Below are 21,643 nucleotides of genomic sequence, written 5' to 3'. Positions count from 1 at the left end.
CCGCGGAGACTTGATCTTCGACGGATTCGAGCCCATGACAGGTGCACCCTACAGCCACGATGAGCATGACCTAGATCTGCCATCGGATAGTGTTCAGGAGATCTCACCTGCATCTGCCCCAGCTTTAGATCCACTGCAGATCGTGCCATCCGAGGATGGGAGGATGAACCCCGCCACGGAAGCCGCACACTCAACAGCGATAGAGCCGAACACAGATTTCACTTCCAATGAGGTCTGTGTCATCGGACCCTCGGACTTGTCTCTGGCCATAGGCTCCAAACCGCATGTATCAGTGCCCATCAGATCTAACTGGGCACCGATCTTGGAGTTCAGCTCCGCGGACATCTTTCAGTACTCGCCCTTGGGCGACGTGCTAAACTCATTAAAATCTCTGTCCTTGTTAGCAGACTCTTGGCCGAACTATGTCCGGCTTGAGTGGGAAGCGGACGACGAAGGAATCCGTTACCCACCCACCACCCACTAATAGCCACTGTCGATGACTTAACCGACATGCTTGATTTTGACTCCGAGGACATCGACTGTATGGACGACGATGCCGGAGAAAAACAGGAACCACCGCCCACAGGGCGCTGGACAGCTACATCATCATATGACATATATATGGTGGACACACCCAAAGAAAACAATGGCGAGAATCAAAAGGATGCAACGGAGGATAGTCCTCATGAGAAATAGCCGAAGCGCCGACATCAGCGGTGCCGCTCTAAACCACGCCAGGGTAGAAACAGTCATACCGGCACAAGAGACAATAGCACTCCGAATGATGCCAAAGACGAAAACAATCCCGCCCAGCCAAGCTTCGAACAGGCCGGACAGGAGGGCGGGCAAGCTAGCCCCAATGAATAGGCAATGAATGAAGACTCGGAGGATGACAATTACATGCCCCTCTTCGAAGACGAGGTGAGCCTCGGCGATGAAGAATTTACCATGCCCGAGGATCCCATCGAGCAGGAGCGCTTCAAGCGCCGGCTTATAGCCACTGCAAAGAGCCTGAAGAAAAAACAGCAGCAGCTTCAAGCTGATCAAGATTTGCTCACTGATAGAAGGACTGAGGTCCTGGTGGCCGAGGAATACGGACTCGAGCGCCCAACCAAAAGTTACCCGAGGCGCAGGTTGTTACCTCAATTCGAGGACGAGGCACTAGAGCCTATACTACCAGCACAGGATGCGGCTGATCGACCACCTCGTGGCCGAGACAAAGCGGTGTATTAGTCCGAACACCAGCCCACACCCCATCGCTGAACAAATAAAAACACGAAGGCCCGAGGCTACACACATGACCAGCGAGACGAATTGGAAAACAAAGCAGGACAGATCAAGATCGATCTACGGATCGCGGGGGCATGCCCCAACGCGTGACGATGACCGCCACGCCGGATATACTAAATACAAATCCGTCCGGGCCGAATACAGCAGAACAGACCCCGCGAACATCAAACCATATGATGGGAACAACAGACCCCGCGGTATGGATTAAAGATTTCCTTCTCCACATTCACATGGCCCGCGGCGATGATCTCCATGCCATCAAGTACCTCCCACTAAAACTCAAGGGACCAGCTCGGCACTGGCTGAATAGTCTGCCGGGAAACTCCAGTGGCAGTTGGGTGAACCTAGAAGACGCATTCCTTGACAACTTTCAGGGCACTTATGTGCGACCACCGGACGCTGATGACTTAAGTCACATAACCCAATAGCCCGGAGAGTCAGCCAGGAAATTCTGGACTCGGTTCTTAACTAAAAAGAACCAAATCGTCGACTGTCTGGATGTCGAAGCCCTAGCGGCCTTTAAGCATAACATCCATGACGAGTGGCTCGCCCGACACCTCGGCCAAGAGAAGCTGAAGTCCATGGCAGCCCTTACGACACTCATGACCCGCTTTTGTGCGGGCGAGGATAGCTGGTTGGCTCGTAGCAACAGCACATCAAGGAATCCTGGCACTTCAGACACCAGAGATAGCAACGGCAAGCCCCAACGCAACAGACACAAGCGTCACAATAATGGCGATAACGCCGAAGACACGGCTATCAATGCCGGATTCAGTGGCTCCAAGTCCGGTCAACGGAAAAAGCCATTTAAAAGAAACAATCTAGACCTGTCCAGTCTGGACCGCATACTCGATCGTCCATGTCAAATCCACGGCACCCCCGATAAACCAGCCAACCAAACCAACAGAGAATGTTGGGTATTTAAACAGGCCGGCAAACTAAATGCCGAAAACAAGGAAAGGGGTCGCATAGTGATGACGACGAGGAGCCCCGGCCACCGAACACAGGAGGACATAAGAAATCCCCCCTCCCCCAGTCAAAACGGGAAATATGATATACGCCACCCATATTCCGAAGCGGGAGCGGAAGCGCGCACTAAGGGGCGTCTACGCGATGGAGCCAGTTGCCCCAAAGTTCAACCCATGGTCTTCCTGTCCGATCACCTTTGATCACAGGGACCATCCGACCAGTATTCGTCATGGCGGCTCAGCCACACTAGTCCTTGACCCTATTATTGATGGATTCCACCTTACACGAGTCCTCATGGACGGTGGCAGCAGCCTGAACCTGCTTTATCAGGATACAGTGCGCAAAATGGGCATCGATCCCTCAAGGATCAAACCCACCAAAACCACCTTCAAAGGTGTCATACCAGGTGTAGAGGCCTATTGTACAGGCTCAATCACACTGGAAGTGGTCTTCGGATCCCCGGACAACTTCCGAAGCGAGGAGTTAATCTTCGACATCGTCCCCTTCCATGGTGGTTATCATGCACTGCTTGGACGAACCACATTCGCTCGATTCAATGTGGTGCCACACTATGCCTACCTCAAGCTCAAGATGCCCGAACCCCACGATGTTATAACAGTCAATGGAAATACAGAGCGCTCCCTCCGTAAAGAGGAGCACACTTAGGCCCTTGTAGCAGAAGTACAGAGCAGCCTCCTTAGGCAGACCCTCAATTCGGCAATAAAGCCCTAGGACACCGTCAAGCGAGTCCGAACTACTCTGCAACAGGATCGTTCGGCCCGTCCAGAGCTCGCCTAGCAATTTGGCCTCCGTCCTAGTCCCAATCAAGCGGCAAAATTTGTGCCGTGCGTACATAATTACGCACTTAAAATACCATGGGCATAGACGGAGGCACAGCTAGATCGTGGTCCACAATGCGGTTCAACCACCCTGGGATCCGCATACCTTCACTTTTTTCTTTTTTCTCTCTTTCAGGTTCCTCTCTTCTTGAGGCTCTTCCAATAACCTGATCATCGGACTCATCATGGGACGGATACACCAAGGAAGCAAGGCGCTTTGACGTACAAGGGAATCCCCAGGTGGTCTCTGCTAACGATCGCTATACCTGTTTTACATACCCACACGCAGCTCATCCTTGGTTAGGGCATGTCAAATAGCCCTATTTGCTTATCGCACTACTTGTATACATACGCCTTGACGTATCACTCAAATAACAATGGAAAATAATTTGCAGCGTCAGCTTATTACTTCTTTTCCTTGACTGTTTATTTATTACAAATCGCACTCGTACATTCTGGTACGTTCAGTTCGCCAGGGGCTTCAGTGTACCCCACAACACGGCAAAGAAAGTCTGAACACTTTTAACAGTGTGGCACCCCGAACTTGTAGCATTATATGCATCAGCTCCGAATCATGTCTTGGGTCAATAGTTGGGTTGCCCGGCTCCTGTGCTTGCTACCCTACGTTCCGCTATATCGGCTAGGGTAGTAAAGGGAGAACTACTACAATTGTGTCCTGGTTCTTCCGGACAAGCACCTCAGTAGAGAAAGCCAAAAAACTGACTGTCATGATGCGGCGAGAGCTGGTCGCTGTTCGAGAGGTTTCAAATCCTTAAAGATTTTTTCCGCTTTATGCGAGGAATCGGTCTTTGTCCGATTTAGGCGTGTATAGAGCCCCAAGTTTGGCCTTACGAATACCAGGGGCTACACCAAAATTTAAAATTATAGAACTTCTATGGCTAAGTGAGGGTGATAAAGCGGTATAGTCTGATTGCCTTGTTCGTTGCACTAGACACCTCCTTAAAGGACCAATAACTTGGATAAAGAGTGTTTAGATTTATCCCTAACACCCCTGTACTAGTTACATGCGGGAAGAAGCCGACGACTGGCCAACTCTCAGATTTTATAAACGGCCACACAGGAGGTAAAATTTTAAATCAACGAGCATTATATTGCGGAAATGAACTTGTTTCATATTACAGGATAAAATGAATGTATTCATTCAAAGATTACATCCTTGGTACATTGCTCTGCCGCAAGGTGGGAGCCCTTCAGGACACTGTCATAATAAATTTCGGGTCAGTGGTGCTCCTTGCCCTTCGATGGACCCTCGGTCATCAGCGCCGTGGCGTCCATCTTCAGCCAATGCATCTTTGCACGGGCAAAGGCCATCCGCGCACCTTCAATGCAAACTGACCGCTTTATGACTTCAATTCGTGGGCAGACACTCACAAGCCGCTTCACGAGACCGAAGTAGCTGCTAGGCATAGGCTCGGCAGGCCATAGCCAGACTATGAGGTCCGTCATGGCCAGTTCGGCTGCCTTGTGCAGCTCGATCGGTTGCTTCAGCTGGTCACTCAAGGGCATCGGATGTTGTGTCCCAAGATATTGAGACCAGAACAACTTCTCCGTTGAGCTCCCTTCTTCGTCTCGGTAGAACTCTGCGGCATCTGATATGCTGTGCGGCAGATCTGCAAATGCTCCTGGAGAACTCCAAATTCGGTTAAGTAAAAAGAAAGTCTCCTTCACATGATTGCTTTGCATAACAAATGCCTTACCTGCCGCAATCTTCTTGGCCCCCTAGATCTCCTGGAGGGCCTTCTGGGCTTCGGCTCTGGCGTCTTGTGCGCTCTGGAGGGCCTTGGCAAGCTTGGCCTCTTGAGTCTTAGGGTCACGCTCCAAGGATTCGTACTTCTGGATGAAATCCTGGAGCTCTTACTGGACCTCGCTGACCCGGGCCTCTTGCTTCTCGCACGCGGCGCATTCCTTGGCCGCTTTGTCTTCAGCATCGGCCAGCGCCTTCTTAAGGGCCGCCACTTCGGTCGTGGCCCCTATAAAAGTTCATGACGCTTTTATCAGCAGAAACCATTTATCCTTCATAAGTATACAGGCAAGGTATTACGTACCTTGACTTTCCTCCAGCTGCCTCTTCACGAGGATGAACTCTCCCTCGGTCCGCTCCAGGTCCTGCTTTAGTCCAGAGACCTCCGCAGTACGAGCGGCAGTGGCCAGCAGCGACGCCTGGTTATTCACATAGACATCTTATGTTAGACTCCTGTGAACATTATTTGATCCTCTGTTCAGCTTTTCTTTTCGAACACCAAACGGAGCATCAGGGGCTACTGTCTACACTGTGATATTCTCTCACAATTTTATTACTTACCTCAAAGCATGTTAGAAGGCTAGCGCAGGCTTCGGTCAATCCGCTTTTGGTGGACCGGACCCTCTCAATCACCGTACTCATAAGAGTATGGTGTTCTTCATCAATCGAAGCACTACGAAGCGTTTCCAGCAAGCTGTCCGGTGCCTCTGGATGGACAGAGGTCATCAGTACAGGCGGCTCGCCCTCCTTAGGGAGAGGCTGCCTGCCTAAATCCGGAACCACTTGGGTTTCCAGAGCCGTATTCGGCTGGGGGCCAAACTGGCTACGGCCCCCATTATCGGAGTCCGTTGGGGTCTTTTCCCCCATGTGTCCAGTGACCGGGGTTTCGCCTGGAGGCGTCTCCGAAACTATCTCCCCCTGGCCTGGTATCCTTCGAGACAACACCTCTGTGTCATCCACAGCCTTGGGGGAGGAGGCTGTCGGAAGAGACTCGTTGTTCATCGCCAACGAGTCCAGCGATCCCTCGAAGAGGAGGATATCTCGATGTTGGATTTGGCCGGATTGCAGGTGCACGTCTAGCACGTTAAGAAGCAATAAAGCAAACATACCGGAAATACTATTATGTCCGGATACTTACGACTTAGCCAGGGGCTTGACCCTGGGTTCCCACTCCTCGCCGCTGTTGGTGGCTACGGTGGAATGGTTCAGAAGGAAGGTTTTTCCCTTCTTGGACACCTCGGCCTCCCCATGTGTGGCGGCCTTCCTCTTCTTTTCCCCCCAGTAGGGGGGAATGGATTTCCTCCTCCTCCTCCTCGTCTTTGGTGGAGGAGTGTGTCTCAGTGTCTTCGGACGTCATGTCCGATGCAACCTTGCGCCGGAGTCCATCTTTGGTCCCCGCAGCCGTCTTCTTGGCCTTCTTCTCCAGCACCTCATAGGGCGCCGGAAATAGCATCTTCATTAGAAGAGGCAATTCTTGATCTTCGGGTAGCGGAGCCGGACAGTTAATCTGCTCCGCTATTGCTACCCAGGCCTATAAGATTGGCATGGAGGCTTAGATTCCTCCCGCGGATGTGCTAGTAAAAGGCATATCTTGCAAATATGAAAACTTACCAGATTGGCTCGGCGTTTTGCACTGAGCCCGCGATCTTCGGTTGTGGGCGGTGGTACCTCATTGGCCTTGACGAGCACCTTCCAGGCATCTTCGTGCGTCGTGTCAAAGAGCTCTCGCAGCATTTGGTGTTCGGCCGGGTCAAACTCCCACAGATTGCAAATCCGTCTCTGACACGAAAGAATCCGGCGGAGGAGCATAACTTGGACCACATTGACGAGCTTGATTTTCTTGCTTATCATATTTTGGACGCATGTCTGAAGTCCGGTCAGTTCTTCCGCTGAGCCCCAGGCTACGCCCTTCTCTTGCCAGGAGGTGAGCCGCATGGGGACGCCGGATCGGAATTCGGGGGTCACCGCCCAGTTGGCGTTGCGCGGCTCGGTGATGTAGAACCACCCCGATTGCCACTCCTTCACAGTCTCCACAAAGGAGCCTTCAGGCCAGGTGACATTGGGCATCTTGCCCACCATGGCACCTCTGCACTCGGCTTGTTGGCCGCTCACCACCTTTGGCTTCACGTTGAAGGTCTTCAGCCATAGGCCAAAGTGGGGTGTGATGCGAAGGAAGGCCTCGCACACGACTATAAACGCCGAGATGTTGAGGATGGAGTTGGGGCCAAATCATGGAAGTCCAGCCCGTAGTAGAACATTAGTCCGCGGACGAACGGGTGGAGGGGGAATCCCAGCCCGCGGACGAACGGGTGGAGGGGGAATCCCAGCCCGTGGACGAACGGGTGGAGGGGGAATCCCAGTCCGCGGATGAAGTGGGAGAGGAATACTACCCTTTCCTGGGGTTTCGGGGTAGGGATGATCTGCCCTTCGGCCGGAAGCCGATGCGCGATGTCTGTGTACAAGTATCCGGCCTCCCGAAGCTTCTTGATGTCCTCCTTCTTAACGGAGGAGGCCATCCACTTGCCTCCCGCTCCGGACATGTTCGGAATGTTTTTGCGGACAAGGTGAAAGCTTGGGTGTTGGAGCTCGAGAATGGATGAGCAGAGGAAGAAGAAGGCGTGGGTGAAAAAAGAGGAATCCTTGTCTCCTTATAAAGGCAGCAGGGATCATGCGCCTCCCCACTTGCCCTAGAAACTCGCTTATTCCCCTAGCATTGTGATAATGGCGCGGTTGGGTTACCCACGCCCGTATTGATGAGAATCCCGTGATAAGGGGACACGATCTCTGCTTCAACAAGACGTGCCAATAAAACCGCCTCACAAGATGTGTAGTAGCAGGTTGATAAAATGGTTCGAATAATGACCGGGCCATAGAGTGATGTCATGCTATGGAAAAGTTGTCAGCAGATTAGACTCGTGGAATATTGTACTTCTACTGTGGTAGGTGGAATTTGTTTTGCAGAGCCGGACACGATTCTTGTGTTTAAGATCTACTTTGGAGTATTCGGAGAAGGAACCCGCCTTACAATGTCGAAGACAATCTGTGTGCCGGACTCATCATCATTGAAGCCTGGTTCAGGGGCTACTAAGGGAGTCCTGGATTACGGGGTCCTCGGACAGCCAGACTATATGATTATGCCGGACTGTTAGACTATGAAGATACAAGATTGAAGACTTCGTCCCGTGTCCGGGTGGGACTCTCCTTTGCGTGGAAGGCAAGCTTGGCAATTCGGATATGAAGATTCCTCCTCTATAACCGACTCTGTATAACCCTAGCCCCCTCCAGTGTCTATATAAACCGGAGGCTTTAGTCTGTAGGACAACAAAAATCATAATCATAGGCTAGCTTCTAGGGTTTAGCCTCTACGATCTCGTGGTAGATCAACTCTTGTAACACTCATATCATCAAGATCAATCAAGCAGGAAGTAGGGTATTACCTCCATAGAGAGGGCCTGAACCTGGGTAAACATTGTGTCCCTCGCCTCTTGTTACCATTAGCCTTAGACATACAGTTCGGGACCCCCTACCCGAGATCCGCCGGTTTTGACACCGACAGCGGCGCCCCCCTTTCCTTCTCCCTCTCCTTCCTTCCCCCTCTTTCCCCCTTGTTGGAAACCTACTAGGAATAGGATTCCTAGTAGGAATCCTACTTGGGGGCGCGCCCCAGGGGCTGGCTAGCCTCCCCCTTGCTCCTTTATATACGGGGGCAGGGGGCACCCCATAGACACACAAGTTGATTGTTTCCAGCCGTGTGCGGTGCCCCCCTCCACCATAATCCACCTCGGTCATATTGTCGTAGTGCTTAGGCGAAGCCCTGTGCCGGTAACTTCATCATCACTGTCATCACGCTGTCGTGCTGACGAAGCTCTCCCTGAAAGCTCTACTGGATCATGAGTTCGTGGGACGTCACTGAGCTGAACGTGCGCAGATCACGGAGGTGCCATATGTTTGGTACTAGGATCGGTCAATCGTGAAGACGTAAGACTACATCAACCGTGTTGTCATAACGCTTCCGCCTACGGTCTACGAGGGTACGTGGACATTTTCAAAAAAAACGAGGGTACGTGGACAACACTCTCCCCTCTCGTTGCTATGCATCATCATGATCTTGTATGTGTGTAGGATTTTTTTTCAAATTACTACATTCCCCAACAACAAGTTCATTTGATTAAACCTTCATGACTCGTCAATTCATAGTGCGGAACTGGGCCTTTTTCGTACAACCACATCTGCCTGAGTGGAAAGGCCTTGCTTCATTACTAGTTATGTCTCTTACATGTGTCGCCAAAGAGGGATGGTTGGACGGTCAGTACTTCCTTGGTTAGGAGATTGTCGTCCAGGCACTAGGTCCTGCGTTGTGAGATGTGCATAGGAAAGTTGATGGATTATTGGATGGGAAGAGTTGTGCCACGGGGTGGCAGTGACCTAGTATTCTCTCTTCCAAGGGTAGCCTGCGAGAGGTCGGAGGCACGGTAAGACGTCCATGTTGTAAGCGGGATTTGTTGGACTATTAGTCCATGGTGTGGGTAAAGTGTACAAGCTGTGCAAAGTGTTTAAAAATTTATTCAAATAGTCGAGTCCCCGGCAATGGGACACCATTTGCGTTAAATTACATATTTGATCAACCTCATGAACAAACTGAATTTAAAGTAATGAAAGGATGATAGGGTTTTGGATCGATCATGACGTGGTCAATTGAGAGGAACCGGATGACCGAGGATCATGCCGGAGTGGTCCTTGAGACGTTAAACGGGCAGGCTAAATTTACACAGTTGTACTATTCAATTCTTGAGTGATAATTTGTTTCGTTGTCATGTTCTTGCTTGTTTGTTTGCTTCTGGATTGTTTGTGAGCTTGGGAGTACATTCAAAGTACTCACCTGGCTTATCATGCCAGATGTAGGAGAAGCCAAGTATAAGGACGTCAAGAGTGCAAACTAGGACATGCGCGAGTAGTGTCCCTTTGGAGGTGTCCCACCATCATCACGCTTTTTGTTGTGTTATATCACTTCTGCCACCAGAACTTGTGCGATGAGTAGTTTAGAGAATAATGAGATGAGCTTAGTTGCTCCTATTGTACTACATTTCACTGCTAGAGTATTGTACCCTAACACTATTAAGGGCACTTACAATAGTTCTATCTTAGAAGTGCCACGTAGGATAAATGCTAAGGTGGAGAAAAGAGAAGCCAGAAAAAGGATTTGTCTTCTCTTATTTAATAGATGATCTCTGTCAGGACCCCGACTCAATGCCACATCGATCTAGCATGTAACACCTCATATCACTTTGCGGCCTCACGCACGGTATCCCCACGGGTGTCGCCTTACCTTTTCCTGGGACCGTTTGCGCCTTTTGGCACACGTATATGATAGTGTCGCTAGCATCCATATGATAAGGAGCCCGGGCTAACATGGCTAGTCGTAAACCCAAAGTGGCACAAACTTACAGGGATAGGCATCCATGACCCAACATCGAACGTGTCGGTCATCAGCGAGTGAATCCAGGCTGTAGCATTGGGCTAGCAGGACTCGGGTGAACCGGGCTGTAGCGGGATAACAGGACTCCGGTAGACACCGCGTGACATTTCCCCGAAGGGACAGACACAGGAACGAAGAAGGACACATGCCGGCCAGCCTAAGTGTTCCGGAGCAGTAGCAAGCTACCATGGCTCAGTGGAAGCACTAGGAGACATTTCCCGGTAAGAAAGGCTACCAAGGATAAACAACTAGATAGTCAGATCCCACACATACCAAGCATTTCAATAACATACACACAATATGCTCGATGTGTGCAAATACAACATGGCATCACAACATGACTCTACAACTCAAGTATTTTATTCATTAGGCTCCGAAGAGCGAGATATTACAAACATGGGTCTCATGACCCAACACTCAGAGCATACAAGTCAAAGCACAAGCGGAAGCTTAACATGTCTGAGTACAGACAACTACAAATGAAAAAGGCTGAGAAGTCTGACTAACTACCAGATCCTACCGAGGGCACAAGATCGTAGCTGAGGTAACAAGCTAAACGTCGAAGTCCACACGGAACTACTAGTGAGACTGAAGTCTCTCTGCAAAAACATAAAATAGGCAAACATGAGTACAAATGTACCCAGCAAGACTTACATCAGAACTAACTACATATGCATCATTATCAACAAAGGGGATGGTGGGGTTTAACTGCAGCAAGCCAACTTTGACTCGGTGGCTATCCTGAACTACGACTGCAAGTAACTCTTTTGAGGTGGCGCACACGAGTCCACATATTCACCATATCAATACACCACTATGGTTCCGCTCCCGTCTCCCTACGAGAACGCCATCCATAGCACTCACGCTTATCTTGTGCATTTTAGAGTATCCACTTTCACTTGTCTATGAACTGTACAGGCAACCCAGAAGTCCTTTACCGCGGACACGGCTATTCGAATAGATCATATTAACCCTGCAGGGGTGTACTTCTTCACACACGCTCTCACCACTTACCTCCGTTTACACAACATGTACTCGGCAACCTTCAAGCAGAAGCCCAGCGAGGGTGTCGGCCATGACCTGACTAACCACACAAGTCTCTCGTCCAGGTTTATCGCCTATTCGGGTTCCATCCGCAAGGAGATCCGGCCGGGGTGTCGCTCACGGCCCCAAACGATGTGAGCAGGGTTCCCAAGCCCACCATACGGGTGCCACTTGGTACACCGTGCCACTGTGCCTAGTCTGTCCCAAGCCCACATGTACCGGGTGCCACTTGGTAGACTACTAACACTACCTACAAACACCAGAAACTAGTTGCAACTCCTGGACAGAGATCGAGTTGATTAATAAGCCGAGAGGGGTCGAGTTACCGGAACCCAATGTGTGGTAGTAATTGTTCATGGATCACAAACACAGAACTCATTTCCTGAGGACGGTTTCAATGAGACAACCCACCATGTACTCCTACATGGCCTCTCACCGCTACCTTTACCAAATCGTGTTCACACACTTAGCTCACACATAGTAGGACATGTTCACACACCTCCGATTCATCCCCGTTGAATCAGACCTGACTCAACTCTAAGCAGTAGCAGGCATGACAAACAAGCATGAATGAGTAGGCACATCAGGGCTCAAACAACTCCTACTCATGCTAGTGGGTTTCATCTATTTACTGTGGCGATGACAGGTCATGCAGAGGAAAGGGGTTCAACTACCGCAGCATGTAACAGTTGAATCGTTGTTGTCCTAATGCAGTAAAATAGAGCAGGAGCGAGAGAGTGGGATTGTATCAGAATGAACAAGGAGGTTTTGCTTGCCTGGCACTTCTGAATATAATATAGCTCTTCATCGGTGTCATCGAACTCATCATCGGTACATCTTCTACTGAGAGGGGACAAACACCGACAAACAAGGAAGAACACAATCAATGCAATGCACAATATGATGCTTGATCATGACATGGCAATATGCTGTGTTTTGAGCTAATGCAACTAGCAACAGGTTAAATGAAGTTGGTTTGAATCAAAGATTCAAATTCAAACTCCATATGTGATGGTTTAAATGCCCTTAATATGATTTGTCCTAAACAGCAGCTATAAGTTGTTCTAACATGCATGAAAATGGTACAGATGGATAGGTTGGATTTTTCTGATCATTTTTCATATATAATTTGTTTCATTTGGAGTTACGGTTGATTTTATATGATTTTTTGAAATTTTGGATATTTTCTGAAATAAATAAATCATTTTTGATTTATTTTAATCCCAGAAAATATTTACTGCGTCAGCATGACGTAAGGCTGAGGTCAACAGGTCAACTGACCCGTCCAGGTCAAACCTGGCGCGTGGGGCCCACGTGTCAGTGTCAACACTAAGTAACAGGGTTAATTAACCTAAACTAAAAACTGTTAGCAGGAGCGGGCCCACTCGTCAGTGACCCAGGAGGGTTAGTTAGGGCTAAATACGCACTTAGCCGGCGGCTAATCACCGGCGACCATTGACCACGGCAGAGGCTCGCCGGAAACACTGCTCCGGCAGTATTTCGATGCACCGAGGGCACTAGGAGATGCCCCTTTCTCGCCCCCATCCAACGGACCAAGCTAGAGGGCGCGGGGTGGCCGGAATCTCGCCGGCGTTGAGGTTTGGCGGCGGCAGAGCCACGGGCTCAAGGCAGGCAACAGCTGCGGTGCATGGCAGTAGGCGTGGCTGGTGGCACTAGGTTGCTAGGGAGGTGGTGAGCACGGTGGCACGCGCGGATGCGAGCTGCAGTGGCTCAGACCACGGCGGTAAGAAACCCCGGCGGCGGTGGCTCTCGGCCCCGGTGGTTAGCACGGCTACAGCGGCCGTACAGGGAAAATGAGAGGGGGAATCAGTTCAGGGGCTCACGGGGATCATGCAGGGAAGGTCAGCGAGCTCGGGGAAGCACGAACGGCGGCGAATCGAAGACGAGGTTGCCGGCGGCCGGAGGTTGAAGATGAGCTTGAGGACGACGCTGCAGGGCTTTCGGAGGGGCGTGGCTCGGTGGGGTGGAAGAGGGGGTCAAGGCGGAGCTCCTGAGCTCAGCGGCAAGGCGAGGGGTGGCCGGTGGCCGTGGCGAACGGCGTCGGTGGCGATGGTGGCGCTCGGCACGAGGTGCAGAGCGAGAGAGAGGAGGGGATGAGGACGAGGAAGTGGGCGAGAGGGTCTGGGGTGATGCGTGGCGACGCATGGAGGCGTCCAGGGCGTCGGCGACGCAGGCAGCCAGGCAGGAGGTGGCTCGGGAGCGTGTGCACGCGCGGCAAGCACGCGCTCTGCCTACTGGCCTGGGGAGGAAGACGACAGAGGAGGTGGAGGTGGGCTGGGCCGGCACATGCTAGAGTGCTGGGCCGCACAGTAGGTTGCCAGGTGAGTCTCTCTCTTTCTTTTATTTGTTTCTGTTTTCTATTTTCTGTAATTGTGTTTGGCTTTATTAAAAATGCCAGGGCATTTCCAAAAATCATTAAACTGCTTAATGTCCTTGTTTGGAATATTTCCAACAGCAAACATTTCAGTTTGTGATTATTTGAGCATTTAAAATATTATTTAGCAATTAAATGCCCAAATGCAAATACCATATGATTTAATTCGAAAATCCAGATAGGCCTAGAAAAATGTGCACCATTTTTGGGAGAGGTTCTAGACCATTTCCAAAAATAATGAACTTTTCTAAAGGGCATTTGGGTTCATTGAAAATATTTGTATTGAACCTAGTTGAATTCAATTGGTGCTAGGGTTTCAACGATCCCCATTTCAACTTTCAACAGAATTTAAACATGATGCAAGCAATAAGCAAACACCAGGCAGTACCAGAAGCTATGGATGTGACAATCTCTTAGCAACAAATCTCTCACCATATTTTTAGGAATAACTAGTTACTAGAGATAAGATTAAGAATAAATCCATTGTACAACATATTTTTTCTGTCATCTCTAAATTACGTGGCTGGATTAAAATAAGACTAGCTTATCAACCACTATACATGTCCTAAGTAGTCTTTTGTATCGTGGTTTTATCTATATCAAGCTATACCGTGTTCCAGAAGGCACAGATCTCTGGGGTAGAACACGAGGCCTCCGGTTCTCTGAATCGGGGTCCCGCAATTTTTTTGAAATTCCTACCGCTGCTACTCCACACTCACTTTCTTGCTTTCTCTAGAACTTGTGAACTATCTATACTAGAAAGTCTAGGCAAAAGAACGTTCGGTGTGCGCAGGGTTTTATTATGAGGGAATACATATCCTACCTTTAGCTCCTTTTGGTTTCGAGACTCCATACTTACCACATCCATTTTAGAATGTGTTATAATACTTACTGCACCTAGGTATTATCAAGCTCTTTTCTAGCATCGTTGTCGGGGCATCTCCACCATCGCCATCACTATCACCACCAACTATTTCTCTCTTCCCATGGTGATGTGCGAGTAGTCCTCCCTGGGGGCTTAGGGTATGTACTAGTAGCTATGTGATATTTTTCTCCCTTGATTATGAAAGTTTCTTATGATGATTGTGGTCATGGGCTTAGTTAATGGAGTTGAATCTTGTTATGCATGCCCTCATATTATCTATGTGGTGAATCGAATCTTGCTCTTGTTATGAGTTTTTTTCATGTTGGATTGAATCTTTTGAGAATCATTGAGATCGTGATCTATGCTTAGTATAATTCACGGAGTAAAGACGAAACTAAAAGATGCAACTGTGAGACCTAAAGAAGATACTTCCAAGCACTCAGCTTCATGTCAACTTTTATTCTTTAGACTTTGTTGGGCCTCCAAGTGCAGATTTTTGTAGGCCGACAATAAATTTCTCTCAAGTGGATGACCTACGCTTTATCAATCCACGGGAGGTGTATGTTGAAAGTAGTCCCTCTCAAACAACCATGCAATCAAATACAAGTAGTCTCTTGTGTAACCAACACACCCAATATGATGGTTAATTGTATAAGTGCACTAGTTCGATGAAGAGATGATGATATATGTGTAATATGGATGGTAAAAGTAACTTTGTGTTCTATATAAATACGGAGAACAAGGTAACAAGTAACAAAAGTGAGTTAAACGGTGTGTCAAATGCTTGAAAATAAGGCCTAAGGTTCATACTTTTACTACAGCCAACTCTCAACATTATTAACATAGTTAAACAACATGATATAACCTAAAAAAGTGCAGTAAAGAATCACTCCAAAGTTCCCTCTTTTGTCGGATCAAAGTAGGATGAGATAGCGTATGTATACCTAAACACACCCTTAAGTTTGTCTTTCTAATTATGTCCATTTAGCAACCCCAATGTCACCTTAGGCAACCCTGAAAATTATACTAAACAATCACCTCATGATCACGATCTTCTAATCTATTATGCATGGAATTACCCCAATGTCACCACAGGTCTCTGCAAATTATACTACACATGCATCATGATCTCAATGATTCCCAAAATATTCAATCCAATATAAAGAAACTCATAGCAAGAGCAAGATTCAATTCACCGCGAAGATAATATGAGGGGGATAGATCACAAGATTCAACTCCATTAACAAAGCCCATGATCACAATCATCATCAAGAACTTTGATAATCGAAGGTAGATAGATAGATCACATAGGTACTAGTGCATACCCTCAGCCCCAATGGAGGACTGCACACACATCACCATAAGAAGAGAGAAAGAGTTGGTAGTGATTCCTTTGACCACAACAAAGGTTCGGTTGCATAGCGGCTACCTCCTAGGTGAAGGTAACAGCTGGACCCCCCCCCCAATGGATTGAGAATTTGTCAAGTTTTTGAGTGATTCTTATTTGGTTTTCATCGAATCTTTGTCACTTCTCGGATATTTTTAACATTAATCCCTCGAAATAGAAGAAAATCTTTTTTTTTCCATTTTTTGGTAGGAAATATCATATTTGGAAGGAAACCAAAGAGGATTACTGCAAATTAAACCAATTAGAGCAACTTCCATGAAGAGACTCAAGTCACTAGTCGCACCTGATCAAACGACGTCGTTCCATACGATTGCAAGCGCTAGTACCAGCAGCCCTATGGAGTGCCAATGGCTCCATCTCGTCTATACAAGACACTTTCATGAAGGGACCCAGAGGAGAAGACAACCCTACCCGCCGCCACCACATCCAGAACAGGAGAAGAGGGGATCCGAAGCACCATTGGAGAACTTCTTAGTTTTGGTCCTTTCATCTCCATCATTATCACCCGCTTCGCTATTGTAAGAGGAATTCCAAGTTGTGAGAACAATTGTAACCCTATTCAATCTCATCTGGAGGTCGAGACTATTTAATTTTCTTGATAATTAGGCAGGCTTTAGCACTAGTTAAGTTGCATCCAATATTTTCTACACATGCATATATAGAGACAGGGCAGCAGAGTAGTAACAACATGCACATGCAAGAAAGTAAAGGAAGTACAGGTGGGAAGATTAAGCGCAATGAAGACACGTAGATTTTTGGTGTGGTTCCAAGAGGTGGTGCTATCGTACATCCATGTTGATGGAGACTTCAACCCACGAAGGATAATGGCCGCGCGAGTCCACGGAGGGCTCCACCCATGAAGGATCCACGAAGAAGTGACCATGTCTATTCCACCATGGCTTACACCCATGAAGGACTAGCCTCACTCGGGGTAGATATTCACGAAGTAGGCGATCTCCTTGCCCCTTACAAACTCCTTGGTTTAACTCCACATGATCTTGGAGGCTCCCAAGTGGCACCTAACCAATCTAGGAGACACCACTCTCCAAAAGGTAATAGATGTTATGGATAATGAACTCCTTCCTCTTGTGCTTCAAAAGATAGTCTCCTCAACACTCAATCACTCTCTCACAGGTTTGGCTTGGGGTAGGAGAAGTATTGGAGTGGAAAGCAAATTGGGGAGGCTAGAAATCAAGGTTCAAATGGTTCGATTGGAATGCCTGATCTCAACACAAGTGTAAGTGGTTCTCTCTCAGAAAATGGATGTAGGAAGTGTAGTTTCGTCCTGATTACTCTCTCTGAGAGTGAGTGGTGGTGGAGGGGTAAATATAGCCATCGCCAAAGATCTAGCCGTTACAAACTTTATACACAACTAGGGGACACCGAAAGGAAATTTCAATGGGAATGAACAGTGCAAAGTATTCGAATGTCAGATGTGTCAGTGAGACTAGATGAATCCACTCGGTGAGACCGATATGTGATGACCTAAGTAGATTCATCATCTCAGTAATTCTGATCGGTTTATCTCGGTGATTCTAAAATGAAGTCAATGGGTTACAGAAACATGGTTGTTGCACTTTGGTGGGACCGAATGTCGTCTCGGTTGTACTGAGTTTCTAGGGTTTAGCTTTTGGCACTATCTTTAGTATCTCGGTGGGTCCGGATAGGAGCAATTCGATGGGACCGAGTTTGGACTTAGGGTTTTGGACAGTTGGGAATGCGTGAAAGTGGTTGAGGGTTTGGGAGCAATATCTTCAAGCACTTGAGCAAAGGACTCATGATCAAAACATCATTCCCTTTTAATAGTATTAGCTTTCCTGTGGTCTCAATGTGATCTTTGATCACTTAACCAAAAAAGTAGAGTCTTAAAGCTTTTGCCAATGTGTTTTCTTAGCATTTTGAGGGATCCACAATCACATGTCCTTGCCATGCCATCATTGAACTTTCTTGAAATATACTAGATGAAAGTGTTAGTCCAACAGCATGTATGTTGACATGAATTGACAAAACCATCAAGGGAGAAAATGTGCTTTCACATTCCCAAAAGATTCAATCCAACATACAGAAACTCATAGCAAGAGCAGGATTAAATTCACCACAAAGATAATTTGAGGGGGATACATTACAATATTCAACTCCATTAACAAAGCCCATGATTGCAATCATAATTAAAAAACATAATCAAGGTGGATGGATAGATCACATAGGTACTAGTGCATACCTTTAGCCCCGAGGGAGGGCTATGCACACATCACCAAAAGAAGAGAGAAAGAGTTGTTGGTGATCACTTTGACCACAACAAAGTCCGGTTGCATAGCGGCTACCTCCTAGGTGAAGCTAAGAGTTGGACCCCCCCCCACCCCCACATCGATGACTGATGATGACAAGGTTAATGTTGCGACGGCCGACAATGGTGAGGCTAGGCGACCACAAAGGTTTGATTGACAGGGGTGCTGGCGCGCGGAGGTAGGGGGTAGGGGTGGCGTGCGGGTCATGGGCGAGCTGGGCTTGAGGGGGTTCCGAGCCGAGGTGGGCGGAGGAGGTGGCCTAGAAGCAGCGGCTCGCCGTGTCTGGTTGCAACGAGGTGGCCGAGTGTACGTTACAGGGGCTGACGGCGCTGCGCACAGGTGGCAACGCAGCCGAGGCAACAGAGGGCGGTGTCATCATCGGAGAAGATGACCTGACGATGGACAAGGACCACAATCGAAGATGTTCCTTTTTGCAACAAAGGGCATGTTGCAATTGTAACCAGACTCAAATGGGTTCTGTTACAGCCTTACAAAAAAAATCATGTTTGCAGTTCCAACAAGGATCCTATTGCAATTACAACAAAGCTCTTATTGCAAAAGGATTCGGTCACAACCTCGCAAAAAGGCTTCATAGAGAAAAGAGTCGTATATGCGTTCCTATTGCAATTGGGAAATAAAGAAAAGGTATTATATGCATTATAGATCGGACAGCTCACAACTCGGCCGAACTCCCTAGCACATCTTTTTTTTAACTCCTCAAAATTAAGGGGTTAATTTTTTAGAAAAACTAACGCCCACACGCATCGTCCACACGCCTCCATCATCACTCATTTTGTCACGTATGAACAGATGACATCAGCAGAAATCTTTTTGGTTTTGGCTTAAAAATGTTTTATCTCCTAATTAAAAAAGCAAATTAAAAATCGGTTTTCATCATTAAATCCGTCTCGACGAGATCTTCAAAACTAGACCCCATGTTGATATGTTTCAACGAATTTCTTTTTGCCCAAAAGTTGCCATGATGTTTACACTGTAGTTGCCATGGTGCTTAAACTAAAGTTGCCATGTGGCAATTTTAGTTTGTAGATCATGGCAATTTTAGTTTTTGATGATGGCAATTCCAGTACTTTGACCATGAAAATATTTTTTTCATGAACTATGGCAATTTTAAGTGCATGTATCATAGCAATTTTAGTTTATGGTGCATGGCAAGTCTAGTTTCTTAATTCTCCATTTTATAATATGTTAAAATTTACTTTTTAATATAGAAGAAAAATAGCTGAAACATAACATGGCAATGTTAGTGTAAACATCATGGCAATTAAAAAACAATCTACTCCTGGGACCTGCTATGGCGTCCGTCGCATTAAAGCTCTCACGGGCCGCTTGGACAACCACCAATTCCGGCCGCTTCTCTCTTCGCTTACCCGGCCGCGATCTCACCACTACCGCCCGGACGCGGCCCTTGCTTAGATCCCCAAACTCCGCCGCCGCCTCCACCAGCCCCTGGGATCTCTTTCTCCGGCGCGGCATCGGTACGCTCCCCTCCGGTGACGACCCCCGTCTGCCTGTGGGCGCCGCACCAGATGACCTCGAGGATGAGCTCCGCCCTGGTAATCAATCAATCTCTGTATTCTTTACACATCTTGGTTGGCAGCACACATTACAGTTTTCGTTTATGACGCTAGACCCGGACACCGTTCCCTTCTTCGACGAGAAGGACCTCGTCTCGGATGAAACCATGTGGGCTCTGTACGAGCGGTGGTGCCGCTTCCACGGAATGGCGCGCGACCACGACGAGATGACTCGGCGATTTGGTCGTTTCAAGGATACGGCGTGGCATGTCCACGAGTTCAACAAGTCGGGTAGGAGCTACACCAAGGGGCTCACCCAGTTCTCCGATTTGGAGCCAGAGGAGTTCTTCGGCCCTCGACGCTGTCCGAGGACTCCAGAACTGGCAGTCGTTTCTTCACCAACGACAGAGATGAGGTCACGGCGATCTGTACTGACGGGTGTCTTGAAAAATATGAGGGCCCCGTTTGGATAATCCGTAATGTTAAGTAGCCCTAAACAAACGGTTGTATACGGAATTCATCCGTATCTAATCAAATCTAAGATAAGTAATTGGGGACATTATTGTTGTAATCTGCCAGCCATTTGGATGCAATGAAAATGTGCTTGCTAGATGGTAATCATGTGTTGAACCCCGAGCAGCTGAACACAAAATGCACAATAAATTTGCCAAGAAGCATAACAAATTTCAGAATTATCAATGAAGTGAAAGTGGGCGGAGATGCCAGGACGGCAACCACTGGTACCTTCCACACTATGCGTACCAAGGAAGGCACCCCTTCCAACCTCTGGGTCGCCCTTATAGCGCTAGATGTTGTTGGCCTTCTCCACTGTTTCCCAAACATCGGTGTTGCTCGAGGTTGTTATCGACAAAGGCAAAGCCCTCGTGGCCATTGGTGATGGTGATGGTGAGGCATTCCCTCGTGCTTCTTTTCGGGTCCTAGTGATGTGATGGTGTAGTGGATTCTGGTGTTGGCGATGGAGATGGGATATGTGGTCATGCTTCTGGTCGTTTCACAGTGTGCTCCGGTCCTTCTCTAGTCGTCCCATCATATCTCTTCCCTAACTGTGGTTCCCTTAGGTCTAGTGTGCTTGCCTCCTGACGTTTGTCTATGTCCATTAGTTGGCCTTGGTCAATGGTTGTTGCCGGCATGTTAGGCCTTTGAGAGTCTAGATGCCTTTGGCTTGTGGTGGTGTGGTCGTGTGTGGCGGTTTTGCCCCTGTTCATTTGTCGTGGTCGTTGTCGTCGTCGTTGCTTGTGTGTGCTTCCTACTCCCCCATGGTTCATGCTTTCCCGCCCCATGGCCCTCCTCATATGGCCTAAGTGGTGGTTGGTACGGCGGAATTGGGCTTGTGATCTTATGGCTTGTTAACGTCGTGCCTACGCTCGTGCAAATGGTGTTTGTTTAAGTCTAGTTGTAGACTCATCCCTGTGTTGCTTATCACTCTTATGCCGACTTCAACCGACCGACGCAAATGGACGTAGTTTCTGTCCACTTTTTGTTCGTTTGGGTCGGCTCGACGGACATGAGCATGAAAGAACGGGTATTTTCTTTCAATAAAGTGAATCATAATAAAAGTATGAGTATGAAAACTAGCTTAAAAGAGATCACTTTGGGGAAAGACTTTAGAGCAGTAGTGGTCATGTTGTGAATCACTTCAATGGTAAAATGATCATCTTCAGAGAAGTTACTTTAGAGTTATAATGATCATGATCGAGGAAAGACTTTAGCGTAAATGAATTGATGTATGTCAACTAAAATGTGTAGGGTTA

General features: G+C 48.1%; 1 protein-coding gene across 1 annotated transcript; it reads left to right on the top strand.

Annotated features, from left to right (window-relative positions):
- Nucleotides 1-19,635: 19,635 nt before the first annotated feature.
- LOC123115782 (uncharacterized) lies at nt 19,636-20,428 on the top strand. The gene is made up of 2 exons (XM_044536872.1): nt 19,636-19,910; nt 19,986-20,428. The coding sequence occupies exons 1-2, from the start codon at nt 19,649-19,651 to the stop codon at nt 20,342-20,344; spliced, it is 621 nt and encodes a 206-aa protein (XP_044392807.1). The 5' UTR covers nt 19,636-19,648; the 3' UTR covers nt 20,345-20,428.
- The last annotated feature ends 1,215 nt before the right edge of the window (nt 20,429-21,643 follow it).

This window comes from Triticum aestivum, chromosome 5B (assembly GCF_018294505.1).
Source record: "Triticum aestivum cultivar Chinese Spring chromosome 5B, IWGSC CS RefSeq v2.1, whole genome shotgun sequence".
In the NCBI taxonomy this organism is placed as follows: Eukaryota; Viridiplantae; Streptophyta; class Magnoliopsida; order Poales; family Poaceae; genus Triticum; species Triticum aestivum.
This window is presented reverse-complemented; position numbering and strand designations above follow the sequence as displayed.

Coding starts and splice junctions, on each gene's coding strand:
- LOC123115782 (XM_044536872.1), top strand. CDS start 19,649: ATGGCGTCCGTCGCATTAAAGCTCTCACGGGCCGCTTGGACAACCACC. Junction 19,911..19,985: donor CGAGGATGAGCTCCGCCCTG/GTAATCAATCAA, acceptor TTATGACGCTAG/ACCCGGACACCGTTCCCTTC.